Source organism: Ursus arctos, unplaced genomic scaffold (assembly GCF_023065955.2).
Source record: "Ursus arctos isolate Adak ecotype North America unplaced genomic scaffold, UrsArc2.0 scaffold_28, whole genome shotgun sequence".
Lineage (NCBI taxonomy): Eukaryota > Metazoa > Chordata > Mammalia > Carnivora > Ursidae > Ursus > Ursus arctos.
In genome coordinates, this window is record NW_026622963.1 from 27766818 (window position 1) to 27782125 (window position 15308).

Sequence of the window (15308 nt, forward strand, 5' to 3'; positions counted from 1 at the left end):
AAATTTGCCATAACACAATCCATATTTGTATATCCAAGGTGACTAGTGCTGCTTGCGATCTATAATGACCTCATTTGCAGCCCGAATACAGATGTATCCACCTGGTTTGCCCACTCGGGTCTTTACATCATTCAAACCAATCCAAGGTTTCTGTACCAACATCAGAAGAAACCATTCACGTTGCTCATTACTCTCCATTCTCCACCTTCTGCAAACTGACTTCGTTTGTGAGCAGATCTCCGAGATCTTACAACAATGAGCTCACAGAAAGGCAGGTCAGAATACACAGCTCAAAGGATCAGGGATGCATGGGATAGAAGTCTGTTCTTCAGGAACGAAAGCCCCTTTGTGGCACAATTCCCAGTCCAGAAGTGCAGGGTTTGGGAGAACTTACCCTCACTGGCATTTTCCTTCAGCTGTTCTTCATACTCCTGCATTGCTGACACACAGCTGTTGTGAATCAGTTCCCCCAGGCGTTTCAGATCTGCTATAGACTTATCCACCAGCTCAGCATCACGTGCTATGCACTCCAGCCTGAGAAAGGGCAAAGATGGGGACACATCAAGGCCCTGCGCCCACTTTTCTAATGTCTCATGAGATACCACTTTGTCTTATACAAGCTTGCTTCTGCAAAGACATTCTTCTCCACTTTATTGCTCATTGTGAGGCTCCAACAAGAAGCCTCCAACAGTGACGGAAGGCTAAGTCACTCATTTTCCATCATCAAGAACTTATGCTTTGGAACAGTCCACAAAGTAATTTCAAAGAACACAGCAGAAAGGAGTCGGCTTTCTTTACTAACTAGATGGGCTACCTGACGATGGCAGCAGGTGAGTGCCACAGACTGTCTGTACTCCTCTGCTTTGTGCTTACCTTCCTCCAGCCTACTTTCATTCATTACAATACTCCCAGAAGCAAAGTACACTTACTTCTACAGTATGTTCTGCTGATCTCATATGGGGCATGAGAACACATTAATGTCTAAAAATCAGTCTGCCAGAAGGGGCCAGATGCACTTTTCCACACCCTGGTGGTTTTTATGGTCACTGGCTCATAGACAAGCACTCTATCCTGGGTGGCCAGCAACAACCCTGGAAAGGTGCACCTGACTTTCTCGGTTTCACTGTTACTACTGCTACACATCACTGTTTCCTCTCCAAATGGAGAGGACAAAACAAAACACACAGGCTATAATTTTCCTCCACTCCACAAGTTTATCAGGAAGAAGAGAAAGGCATCTGCTATTTCCTCCAAATCAGTACTATTATTTATAGGACATATTGCTGATTCTGGACAAAGCAAAATACTGAATTAGTTGAGATGGTCTTTTGTTAAAATCCAACTTCTGAGCTTACTTCCTGAATGCTTCTAAGATAGGAGAGCCAACCCTTTAGTAACTTACTGCTGGCAAGGTGTTGAAAAGTTATTTGCATTTAACCCTCGTGACACTCTACTAAGAATGAGAAGGCTACAAAATCACAAATTTACACTACTAAATAAGAACTAGGTTGCAAATACTAAATACGTGCACTCTTCTAAATGGAATTATCTGAACATCTCTTCTGGGAATTGTTCCTCTGTATTACAGTTTTCCATGTACTTGCTTCACGTTCCACTCAAGCAAAATCTCTGTACAGATGGTCATCTTTGTCATCCCTCCCCAAAAGGACATGTACAATCACACAATATGTAAATATTTGTAAAAGAAAGTGTCCAGGACAAAAAAAAAAAAAAACAAAAAAACCATTCCCAGCATTAATATTAAGTGGAAAATAGTACCCTCCCTTCCCCCCCGCAAGGAAAAAAAAAAAAAAAAAACCTGCTACATAATAAAAATGAAAAACAGGTGGATAAGGAGCTTACCGTTCAAGAGGGAGACCGAACTTCTTATATGCCTTGATGAACCTGAGAACATGATCAATAAGACACATTAACAACCAGAGGCTTTGGCTGTGTTCCTGCAAGTGTACCCTGTGGTGAAATAGGCCACACACAGTGCCCAGACAGACTGAGCCCAAACCATGCAGCTGCCATGAAATACAAGACTGCTGAATGTCTCTCAAACTGTCCACTTAAAATAATGACTGCTAAAGATGCAAATTGAAGATCAACTTTATTCTCAGCAACTGATCAAGAAACTGTTAAGGGACGTAGCAGAGAACACTGACCTAACTCTAATATTACCCTTTTTAGAAGGTACAAGTTCATGGAGTTCAACACGTAATAAATGATTCAACCACAACTCCTGTGGTAAGACCCCAACATGGTTAACCGGTCTGTTCAGCTACTGTTACAATTGATTCCATACAGTAAGATTTATTATTTTCTGGTCAATAACACAACTACAAGATTTTAAAGACTGCCTCACTACTTTCGGGAATAAGGCAAAGTAAAATAAATATGTGATTTAAAACTTCTTAGACAAAACAATTTGGAAACTCTGCTGACTCCTCCTGCCCAACCTTGTCTCCAAACAAAAATCCAATCAATCCTACCACAAGCCTCTACCCTAAACTCTACTATACACCAACGGTGTCATCCGCTTCCCTCCCTACAGCTAACCACTAACGCTTTCACTAAAAGCAAGATGTCACGATACATCACAGTCATCACCGTAACTGGCCACATTACTAAAATCATCTGGTTAGGTAACAGTGTAAAGGTGAGATACTCTGGGGAGGGGGGGGGGTAAGTGGAAACAGAATGTAACAAAGAAAAGGGGGATGGGAATGAGTAGGCCCAGAGCCGGGAAACTACACTAAAGGAACAGCACAGCCACAAAGATTAGGAAAGCGTTACATGGGAAAGTGAACGTGAAGATTATTCCTCAATTCTACATTTCTCCTTCTTAATATATACTGCAATATTTTACGTATGAAATCACATGATGTTTGGAAATTACTTCTAAATAACACTACGAGGGAGAAGCATTTCTGGAATGGTAGAGTGAAAACCTCTGAAAATCCGCTCCTCCCTAAAAGCAACAAGAACACTGGCAAAATGTTGTCCAGATCGACTTTGTTGGAACTCTGGAAATTAACCAGAGGCTTACAACCATCTAAGGAACGTTTACTCAGGCAAATGGCTAGATCTCAGTAAGAACTGAAAGCCCTCTGGCAGGTTAACCTGCTCTGCTCCCATGCTCCTCTCTCCACACTCCACGACAGCCTTGAAAACCAACGCCTCTGCAACCACAGCAGTCGTCCACAACAGCAGCACTGCCGCCACTGGAGGAGGCACAACAGGTCCGGAGCTACCCCAAAGCTCTTTTCCACGAGAACAGCACTACTGGAACTGACAGCACCCTGAGAAGCTCCAATCCAGGCTTGCTTTGACCTCTCTGGGAAAATTCTTGTCCAAAGTCCATTGGTGAAAACAATTAAAAGCAAAGATTTAAGACCACAGCTGCTTCAGGCAACATTACCAGTTTGGGTTAAGAACAGGATGACCAAAAACTGGAAAGGAAAAACTGATGGGAATGCCCACAGAGAGCTTTGAAAAGCTGACATGTTCCTGAGAATCTATAAGATCACACATGAGCAAGGCTAGGTGCGTGCACAGGAAAGACCTGAGGTGGTTCATCTCTCGCCTCCAGCTGGCCCAGGGCTCTGCGCAAGCAAAAACTCAATGATAAGGCAGAGCTGTACAATGCCTGCCAGAGCACTGAAAACATGCCCCCCAATATACACACGGAGCCCTTCAGTGAAGGCTGGTAGACTTATTGGCTCAAGGCATTAAGGAAATCTCTGTCCACCCATTAGCTAATGGCTAAGCTAGATGAGCAGAGACTTGAACAATACAACAAAGAATACAGACTTCACAGAACTAGTCCAGGAAAGTTACTAAATTAACAAAAAGCAAACAGCAAACACAACAAACTGTCAGGGGAAATCTGATTTCCACACTTGCCATATTATATTACTTAAAATGTCCAGTTTTCATCAAAAAATTATGGAAAACACAAGAACAAATAAGTAGGGCCCATATACAGAGAGAGAAAAAAAAAGCAATCAATGAAAATGGTCCCCGAGGAAGTCCAGAAGTTGAATTTAAAACCTGGACTTCCAAAACAAAGACGGAATTAAGACATTCCCAGATAAACAAAAATAAAGAATTTGCTGCTTCCAGACTTGCCCTAGAAGAAACACTAAAGAGTCCTTCAGGCAGAAATCAAATGACAACAAACAGTAACTCAAATCCACACGAAGAAAGAGCCTCACTAACAGTAACTGAATAAATATAGAGACAGCATAAATGTATTTTTGTAACTCTTTTCTTCTGATTTTTTAAAAACAAGTGCATAAAGCAATAATTATAAAACTGTGTTGACAGGCTTATAAAGGGTAAAGATAGAACTTCTGTGACAATAACAACACAGAAGAGCAGAGAGGAATGAAGTTACACTGGAGTAAAATTTTAATATACCATTGGAATTAAGCTGATGATAATCCAAACTAAACAGTTCTAAGTTAAGGTACTAATTATAATTATCTCCAAGGCAACCACTAGGAAAATTACTTTGAAAATGTAGTAAAAGAAACTATACAGGAGAATAATGAGAAACACAAAGAAAACCAAGGGAATTAAAATGGTATATTAAAAAATACCTACATAACACAAAAGATGGTAGTAATGGGGGAATAAAGGAACAAAAAAGACACAAGACATAAAGAAAATAGCAAAATGTAGACATAAATTCTATTTTAACAGTAACTACATGAAATGTAAATGTGATTAAAGACTCCAATCAAAAGGAAGAAACTGATAGAATAGATTTTTTTAAACTGATAGAACTACATACTGTCTATAAGAGACACAAGCTAGATTCAAAGACAGGCATACTGAAATGAAAAAGATAACGTGCATGAAATATCCAAAAGACAGCTGAAGTGGCTATACTAATATCAGATGTTTAAAAATGATCTTTAGGACAAAAATTATTACTAGAGACAAAAAAGGACATTTTATGAGGATGAAAGGGCCAATCCATCAGATAAAAGACATATCAACTATAAAATGCATGTACCTACAAAAGAGCCCCAAAATACATGACGCAAAACTGACCAAAGCAGAGGGAAGACTAGACAATACAACAACAACAGGCAGAGACTTCAACACCCCATTCTCAGTAATGGCTAGAACCACCAGGCAGAAGATCAGTAAGGAAACGTAAGACTCAGACAACCCAAAATCAAACATCTGTAGAACACCGCGTCCACCACCTACAGCAGAATACATAGTCTCTTCAAAATAATACTGATGGTAGGAGGCGAGAGGATGTTACATAGAAGACTAACTACAAATTCAAAATGGTTAAGATGGTAACATGGTTAAGTATGGGGGGGTATATACCCTATTCTGTCAATGTTTGTATATATTTACACTTTTCCATAATAAATTAAACAAAGACAGAAGAAAAGAATAGTTGTAACATTTAAGGGAAAATAAAGATTTCATAGTTTAAAACACACTGACCTAGAGGACTATCTGATATAATTACAATATGGACTGGATCATAGAACTACCTTGATACTATTTTCTTCAGCCTACAATAAAAAACATCATGCAAAGTGGTTGGAAAAATGACTTGGAAGCAGTAATTTTAGGTCTTTTTGGAAGGCAATGTGTGTGAATTAAATACCAACAAATGTGCAGTAAGTACATACATAGAAAGAGATCTAAAATCAATTACAGGTGAAAAAAAGGCTGCAGAACAGTATCCTGGGTGTACTGCTACTAAACCAACCCACCACCAAACTGGTATCAGTACTAACACTTACAGGAAGTGAACTGGGGAGACGAGGGGTATGAGGGCAGTGTTATTCGTACCATTTTAATTTTTTATATTCCTACTCTTTCTTTTATATACATAGACACGTCTGCATCTCTATGTACGTTTGCATGTATGTATTCCTATTCTTAAATAAAAACAAAGGCTCAGCCCGAATTTGCCTCCAACTGTCTCTTTTTCTTGGCTGGACTTTCTTTGTGAAAATGCTCGGAGTAACCAGAGAACAGGAAGAAAACAAGAAGAGCTGAGCAACCAATGAGAGAGAGCTCAAGCAAGGAAAACCCTGGAGGACAGAATCTTCTGGAGACAAGGGGCATGACTCAGTCCCCTGCCTTCCTTGCTGGTACCAGCCTCTGCCCGCCCTGTCTTCAATGTCAGGAACGCCATCAGCCCACGGCACAGCATGCCCTCCAGACATGCTCCAGAGAGAGAGAGAGAGCAGAGCCTCCACCAACCTTCGGATCTCTGCGTCAGTAAATCCCTCAACGAGGTCCTTCCGCACGCTTCGGGGACGCCCTCTGCGCTTTGGCTTCTTGTCATCATCAGAGTCATCAGTCTCGCTCTCAGAGGCAGAGGATCTCTGGGCCTGCCTCTTAGACTCAGTGTCAGAATCACTGTCATTTGTCTGAGCCTGAAAAGGCAAAGTCACATTGTAGCAAGTGCCAGCTGCAAAAGGTCAAAGGACTAAAACCAGCCCATCTTAATTCTTTAGTACTCAGAACTTTTCATCATATCAAACAAAGTCCATTTTCCTTTAAGAAAATAAGGAGGCAGGTGTCATGTAAAGAAGGAAGACGTGCTTGGGAAGTCAACTTTCCAGAGACATGTGACAAGTAAAATGGAATAAAAATATTTGAATTGTAGATTCGTGTTTACTTCCTTAGGTAAGTTACTCCTTTGTGCCTTTGTTTTACATTTGTAAAAGGGGATAACTACCTATTATTTGGGTTTTCATGAAGATTAAATGAGTCTATAGGTATAACAGCACAACTACGGCCGGCACACAATTGGTGCTCAATCAATACTAGCTACTATTTGCTAATACTGATTTGCTATAATCTTGGACAAATCTGCTATGTCCGACAAACTGGGTGACAAAACTTATTCTACCTACTTCAATGCTGTTGCAAAAATCAAATTAGATCATGCTTGTAACAATGCTTTATAGGCTGTGAAGTACATGTATGTTCTTTGTTTTCGGTTATATAATCTCTCACTAAGTATACCGAGTGCCATGAACAAATACTTAAAGGCAAAAAGAGGTTGGCTCTGAAAGTCAGAGGCACCATCAATTAGAACCAAATCGTGAGGATTATTGGTTCTAATCTCAACGGCAAAATGCAAATGTCTGCCAAACTCAAATCCCATCCATCCATCTCACCAAGAGCCAATTTACAAAGATCAAGTGTCTCACGGGTGCATTCAGGGGCACTCCACATTTTTCCATCTTCCTCTGCTAGGTTCGCTATGAAATAACTGCCTCCCATCCCCAGGCAACAATGCAAAGCCTCCTCCTTGAATAATTAGCACTTCTGTAGCCTTTACAACACAAAAGGTCCTTTCTTATCTTTCATCTCACTCGATCACCTTTTTAGTGGAACTCCGAATTCGAGGCAGCATGTATATTTCTTCCAGCTCCTTCTGACGCTCTTCCTCCTCTACCTTTTTCCTTTGCTCCTCCGGAATGATCTCATCCCAGTCCTTATGGGGACGCTCCTCCAACTCCTCTTCGTCTTCCATTGTCGCAAAGTTGGCAACCTTAAGACAAACGGACAACTCATTGTTTGACATTTCCCTATTTCCCAAACACCATCTGCTAAAACACCAACTCACCCAGCATTTTTAACCTAAATAAGACACTATGCATAATCTCAGAACTCCTGTGATATTATACAATCAGATAATCAATTTTCTGCTAATCTCTCCCTTATCCTCCCCCCAAATCATCTTGCCAAACCCTCAAGTTCATCAGAAATATTACTGAGAATCAGGGAAACAGATATGAAGATATAAACTGTCTTACAAGTTTTATGGAAAGACTTACTAAATCAAGCACATTTTTTTTTTAAAGATTTTATTTATTTATTCGACAGAGATAGAGACAGCCAGCGAGAGAGGGAACACAAGCAGGGGGAGTGGGAGAGGAAGAAGCAGGCTCATAGCGGAAGAGCCTGATGTGGGGCTCGATCCCGCAACGCCGGGATCACGCCCTGAGCCGAAGGCAGACGCTTAACCGCTGTGTCACCCAGGCGCCCCCAAGCACATTTTCTAATAAATATGATACTAACTGGAAAATTTAGATTTACTTACATTATCAAACGCTGAATACTTAATACCAATCCATTATGAAGTTACGGTTCTAAATTTGAAATTGCTACTAAACAGCACTCGTTTGAAACAATGCATAATTCAAAGCCCCAGCAATCACTAGCCAACTACCTACCTACCTTATTCATTTTTATCAGAAGTACAGAAACTAAAGGTATGTAATGATTTCATACACTCAAAAGTACACTCTACTGTTAGAAATGAAAATGAGAATTTAAAATGCAAAAAACTCAAACAAACCTAGAAGAATACTTCATTTACAACATATGAAATATTTAGTATCTATCATTGATTTGTACTGAAAAGATATATATATCCCAGAAAGAAAACCATCTAAGTGTCTGCATTTCAAAGACTCAGCCAGTGGCTACACAGACACATCTACCAGCTCCGGCTGGCCTATGAGCAGCAGTGGGCAGACCCCAGGCTCGGGCTCCACATCCTTTTTATTCCTTCACACCTAGTCTTTATTTTTTTTAAAGATTTTATTTATTTATTTTGACAGAGAGAGACAGCCAGAGAGAGAGGGAACACAAGCAGGGGGAGTAGGAGAGGAAGAAGCAGGCTCCCAGCGGAGGAGCCCGATGTGGGGCTCAATTCCAGAACGCCGGGACCGGGACAGAAGGCAAGGCAGACGCTTAATGGCTGCACCACCCAGGCGCCCCCCTCCCCACCTAGTCTTTAAAGCTACAATCACGTACAAAAGAGCTTTTAGAGGTTCCAGTCCTCAAATTCATTTGGAACTGACAGTGAAGTCAGAAGTTTATGACTTTTGGCCACAATTAATTCTAATTAATAACAAGCGTAATATCTTAGATTGAAAACTTAACATTTTTTGTTTTATAAAATGAATCATTTGACCAATCTCTTAAATTAAGTACTATTTGTAATTACTTTAGATCTGACTTTTAAAACAGCCAAATGAAAATGACATAAATGACGTAAATATACGTATTAGTGGTTCACACAGTTGGGAAATTAACTTTCTGAGGGCACAGAATGGTTAAGGGCCACATGCTACAGGCCAGACCACCTGCCTAAGATGTAATCACAATTCCAAATATGTGTGACCTTAGGAAATCTACATAGCCTGTCTGTGCCTCAGCTGATCTATAAATGAAGAAAATAATATCTGACTCATCCTACGGTTATAACAGGGCTTGGCACACACAGTAAGAGATACAAGTATCAGTTATGATTACTTAAGAAAATTATAATCTTAAGTTATCTCAAAAAAAGCTTTGCTGTCCTTCCAACATGTTAGATTACGGTTAAGAGAGAGAGAAAGAAAAAAAAGAAAGGATTAGTGGAAAAAACAAAGTCAATTCAATTGAAGCACTCCAGAAATGAAAAAGCCCCTAGGTAGGCAGACTCCTACTGTTGATTAAATCGCTCTACCAGGTGCTAAAATGTTAACAGCCAGAAGAGCTTTAGCAAGGCTAAAGTCACCAGCTGACCACTGCTGATTAACCTGTTAATATGTAGAAATATTTATACCTAAATCATCATATAATAGTCTAACCAAAATATTAACATGAAGATTACTTCTCTTTAAAAGGGAGCAATAGGGATGCCTGGGTGGCTCAGTCGGTTAAGCATCTGCCTTCAGCTCAGGTCATGAGCCCAGGATCCTGGGACTGAGCCCAGAATCCAGCTCCCTATCAGTGGGGAGTCTGCTTCTCCCTCTGTCCCTCCCCCACTCATTCTCTCTCTCAAATAAATAAAATCTTTAAAAAAATTTTTAAAGGGGAGCAATAGTCCTATAAGTTCAGTCCAGTTGAAACAGTAATAATTCACCTTCAACCTCAAACACACTGACTCTGATCCTAGAGCTCTCTGGCCTATTCAGTTCCTTTTGTGTTCTTCTGAGACAACTTCTACCTGTGGCCAACCCTGGACCTCATCACAAGGTACTGCTTCCTTCCAAACACCTCACCCATGTCTCCCTCAATCCTACAGGTTCTACTGCACTTAACCATCACTGGAACCTTCAGGTCTCTCTCCTGCTTCTTTAACTTGCACGGAACAAACCCAAAGCCAATTCTTTCAACCATGTTCTCGTATGAGATTGGGAAAACCTTTGCCATTTTGACTCTCCTTAGTCTCCCAAGCTCATCTCCCACTTTGGGGCCACGAAATGATCAGTCCCTCTGACCTCAACTCCCTCTGACCTCAAGTACTGCTAGAGAAAATCACAGGACCCTGCTGACCAGCTCCAACACGAAGTCTTACCTTCCAAATTCAGCTCACTCCCTATCAAGTTCCTCCTTCCTGGCACCACCCGTGGCTGTCCCAAATCATTTCTATTTTACTTATTCCCAATAGGGAATTACAGTCACGCAGGAAGGAACCCCACATCTTCTCTCCCCTCCTATTCCCTGAAGTGTACTTTCCTTTTTTCTTTTGAAGGCCAACTGTACCACCTGTGTTTCTAGTTACACACCTTCCAGTCTCTTCTAAGGATATGTACTATCAAATTTTCCTTCTTCCTTAGAACTTTAATCTCTCCCTATTCTCAAGCTCTTTCCTCCACCTAGAGACATTATAACATCTTTCAAAACCCTTGCCTTGACTGACTCTCCTATCCTCACAAATCACCCTCACTGTATTGCTCATGAGCTTTTAAATGAACTCCCCACTCAATGCTGCCACCTCCTATTCATCTGGTGCCCAGCTTCTGCACTTAGTCCTGGCCTCATTTAATTTTGTTATGTAACATACTATCCATAATGGCCCCTAAAAAAAAAAAAACCACCAAGTCGGCAAGAACTTTCTTAACTGTCACCTTCTGTTTTCTACCTTTGACCTCTCTTTGTCACCTGATTCCATCAATGTCTCTGCCACAACGCCCTCCACACTGCCCAGAGCAACACACTATCTGGTCTCCATCCATCCCATGGATGCATACTCTTCCCTCTTTGCTGACTTTTCCTCTATCCCCTGACTCTGGGCAGGAGAGACCATGTCAGTGATTACCTCCAGGCGGAAGACTGAATCTACACTCAAATGTGCCTGGAACTCAGGAGGAGAAGGAAGGAGCCAAGTTAGGTAAAGGAAAAAGTAGAGCGCCTTGCATACAGGAAGTACTCAGAGACACTAGTTATCATTAGTTAATATTATCAGTGCTGAGGACTCCCTCCCACAATAATTTCCATACCTTAAACTGGGACAGAAGCTCATCTGTTGCACTTGTCGACACTTCGTTCTCTCTGGTTTCAGCCAAGCGCAAAATTTCATCTATGTCCATTTCCTAAGGGACACCAACAATGCGATATGGTAAACAGGCAACAGTGATCAGTACGGACTGAAAACACTTGGCGCAAATAAACCAAATCGCCTTCCCAGGATCCCATTTACCTTAACAGTACTTGGGTTTGTATCTTTTACCTCTGATGTCTCAAACTATTATTTACACAAATGACAAGGTGAACTTCAGAAATTACATGAAATACAAATGGAATTAAACACACCAAGGACAGAATCCTCAAATGTTTTTCTCGTTCCTATTCTATTTAGTAAGAGCTTTGAGCTCTATAATAATAAAAAAATAAAAAATTATATCCTTCAAATAATTACTGTTCTTTAGCCTCTAACACAGACTCAAAATCTGCTTCCAGAAAAATTTAGATTCTCACAAATACTTGCCAAAGTGTTTTCCTCACTGTTAATTAATTACCTGAGGCTCTGACTCCTCCCCTTCCAGTTCTTTGAAGAGATCCTCTGCTCCAAATTTCAAAATAGCTGTCAGCTCTTCTTTATTAAAAGGGTTTGAGCTGTAGAAGTAAAACGTAGTTGTAATCTCTCAGGAATGTCAAATAACCTCCATGAAGTTCTACTATAAAACAGCTACCCTTCATAACGGGGTGAAAGTACTGGTGAAAATATAAATTCTGCCCCATGAAAAATGACCTCTCAAAGATTTCTTTTTTTTTTTTTTTTAAATCTCCAGGATGAGTCTGTGATGGTAAACCTAACCTAGCAGAAGACCAGAAAATGAATTATTTTTCTGATGGCTCATTTATTACATGATTAAGCAAGAAAACTTAATTAGCAACATGAAAGAACAGAGTTCTTTGCTGTTTATCTTTTGACTCAGGAAGTTATCATTCACCAAGAATTTTCAATCTTCTCAAAAGAACCAAGCTTTTCCCATTTAGGTTCCTCTTGAATGGAAGAGAATCTGAAAATATTCTATTTAGGGAAGGGCTCATTTCATTTCCACCTGTGACACAAGCTGCAGCACTGCCATAGAAGACACTGAACCATTTGGGCAAAATGTAAACTCAGAGAAATAGTTGTGCTTCTAAATAAATCAACTGAAACTTGACTATTTTCCTTCTACACTCTTCTGTCTTCAATAGGAAAAGTAACAATCCCCACGCAAACATTTTTACCAATAATAAGGGAACCGCTGCCAACTCCATCTGACAGATTCTTAACTACTGATACGTTCACGTCAACCCTGTGCTGGGATGAAAGCCTAACGGAGGACACACAGCTGGCACTGCTGCCGTGTCAAATGTCACACACAGAGCCGAAAGCAAAAGGCAAGAGAGAGCACATGAGCACAGGGCTGAGAGGCAAAGAAGAACAAACAGGGAAAACCAATAACATGAAAATGACATCTTCTCGTGGTCCTGGCTTGGCCTCTTCTAGGTAATTAACAGATAACGTCAATTATAGAGAATCCTATTAGAAGGATGAGTTCTATCAAATGTTGATGTAAAATCAGTTTGGCTCTGACCACCTCCTCCACCTTTCTGGAACTTACTTGGACCTTCCCGAGTTGTTTTCCAGAACCGTCCGGCCAGTGGTATCCATGCGCTGAATCACCAGATGGTCCAATACCATCTTCTTTTTGGCCCGTTCGATGATCTCCTCCTCCACAGTCCCCTTTGTAACCAAGCGGTAAATATTTACCTGTAGAAAAAGGAAATGTTATGTTTATACCTGATCACAAAAAAACAAAAACAAAAACAAAACAAAACAAAAACTCTGTCTAAAACCAAGAGGAGAAATAAAAGACTTATTCTCTTCTACCAGAAATGACTGTAAGTCATTCATCCAAACAGGCGGCTTAAGCAGATACAATATTTTTACTGTAACAGGTTATAATCTTAAATAAAACTACCTCTAAAAAACTGTTTTAACAGCCTATTCTAATGATAAAAATCTTGTTAAAGAATAATCAGTTTCACTGATGGAACGTTTCACCAAAACCAAACCTTTGGCCGAGTACGAACTTAGGTGTTACCCAACACACTAGAGCAGACTTTGAGATCTGCACGTGAGGAAACAAGCATGTATTTCCCCAACCTAGCTCAAAGCTAACACTGTCATGTATAATAAAAGCAGTCTATCTTGAACAATGATAAATTATTTAACAACTTATCCCATTAAAATAGAGAAACATTCCACAGCTCTAAACCTATTCATCACCTCTCTTTCTTGGGGTAAACCTGAAAGCCATTGGTGACATAATTTTCAAACAGGAAAAGAGAATAACTCCCTAATTAAGTTCATCGTAGCCCCAAAGACACCGTCTCCGTACTAGTAAACAGACAGGCATCTACCCTTGGGGAAATGAGAGCAAAACAGGAAAAAAACATTTTACAAACATCCTGAAGGGCTAAATAACACACCTCCCCTTTACCGCCTCTCCCCCAAACCATGTCCAAATGTCTCTCACCACTGACCTGCTTCTTCTGACCAATTCTATGGGCTCGGGCTTGTGCCTGCAAGTCGTTCTGGGGGTTCCAGTCAGAGTCAAAGATGACAACTGTGTCCGCCGAAGCCAGATTGATTCCCAGGCCACCAGCCCTTGTCGAGAGCAGGAAACAGAAGTCCTGTACACAATGCAATATACTACTTTATGCAGTGGCCTTCTCAGAAACAGTTTCATAGTCCAATAAGCCCTTATACCTGGAAACCCCTGCAGGTGTGAAGAAAAGTGAGATATGATGGACAAACTTTATGGAGGCTACAAGAATGTCAGGGACTTGATGGTAGAGTGAATTCTCATTTCATTAAGCAGAAAGAGTCAGTGCAGGGAACTAAGGAGTAAAGCTGATTCTGATAAGTCAACCAGAACAAAAGAACTAGTGTTCTCTCCTGGCTGAAACTAGTGTTACAAGCAATTAACAAAATCCAGAAAAACTTAATTAGCAAGGGGATCATTCCAGCAAGTTGCCTACACACTCATTTTCTGGGTAAAGGTGCATTACACCACCTAAGGTACTTGGTATAAGCGAGGACACGTTATTGTTAGGTGGGTGAGGAGCACAGCGGCACTGCACCAACAGATCACGTGCCGGGACTGCTGAGCAACACAGGATCCTCGATCCGCACAGCACATGCACGTGCGCCTGACAGCCACGTGTGGGAAAGACTCGGGCTCTAACACAGTCCAGTTTCCACAGCAATAAGAGAGACTGAGCAGGTATGGTCTATCTGCCTGCCTCTGAGAGCTCAGGAAATATGGGCCAGGAGGCAGAGAATAAATATATGAGCCAGAAGAAAAGAAAGCCACAGAGATTTCTATTTTTAGGGCATTTGATCATGTATGTCGAAGGCTGACACCCTTTTGGCACACAAGTGACGCTCGAAAGCCGGTAGTGCTGAGTTACATTTTGATCCATGGGTGTATTTAATATACACAGACACAATGAAAAGCTCTCCACATTCAAACTAAGTCACACTCACCAGCATCCTGCCACAGAAATAAAAATGGAGAGAATGGTCTCAGAAGAACTTTAAATACATCTGCTGAGGCACATACACTCTGTGATCCTTGGTAGAGATACCAAGTGACACCACACTCTAATTTACAGAAGCCTACAGGTAAATAGTGGACACTTGAGAATGATACTGAAACCTAATAAAATCTGGGGTCTGAATAATCATATACACAATTTTCACTGTCACTCCTTTTTATTTTTTAAGATTTATTTATTTGGGAGGGAGAGGCTGAGGGAGACGGTGAGCACGGAGCCCAACGTGAGCAGGCTCCATCCCACGACCCTGAGATCATGACCTGAGGCAAAACCAAGAGTCGGATGCTCAAACAACAGAGCCACCCGGGCGCCCCTTCACTGTCACTCTTTACCTAAAAGAATGTGAATCATAAGACGCTATTTGTGTCTATTATCAAACTGAAAACAAATTCAATGAAACACAATGCTGCTAAGGG

At 40.9% G+C, this 15308-nt stretch overlaps 1 protein-coding gene across 15 annotated transcripts in view; it reads right to left on the reverse strand.

Annotated features, from left to right (window-relative positions):
* The window catches only part of CHD2 (chromodomain helicase DNA binding protein 2), a 119737-nt gene that overhangs the window by 31147 nt on the left and 73282 nt on the right, over positions 1-15308 (reverse strand). For all 15 annotated transcript variants that reach the window (XR_008956143.1, XM_048220869.2, XM_044388382.3 and 12 more), the window contains 8 exons: positions 13816-13965; positions 12891-13039; positions 11796-11892; positions 11277-11369; positions 7379-7549; positions 6247-6422; positions 1864-1905; positions 395-534 (listed from right to left, as the gene is read on the reverse strand). Coding sequence is in view for 14 of the 15 variants with exons in the window: in XM_048220869.2 (XP_048076826.1) it covers positions 395-534; positions 1864-1905; positions 6247-6422; positions 7379-7549; positions 11277-11369; positions 11796-11892; positions 12891-13039; positions 13816-13965 (1018 nt within the window). In the remaining variant the exon portion in view is untranslated. The remainder of the gene's footprint in view (positions 1-394; positions 535-1863; positions 1906-6246; positions 6423-7378; positions 7550-11276; positions 11370-11795; positions 11893-12890; positions 13040-13815; positions 13966-15308) is intronic.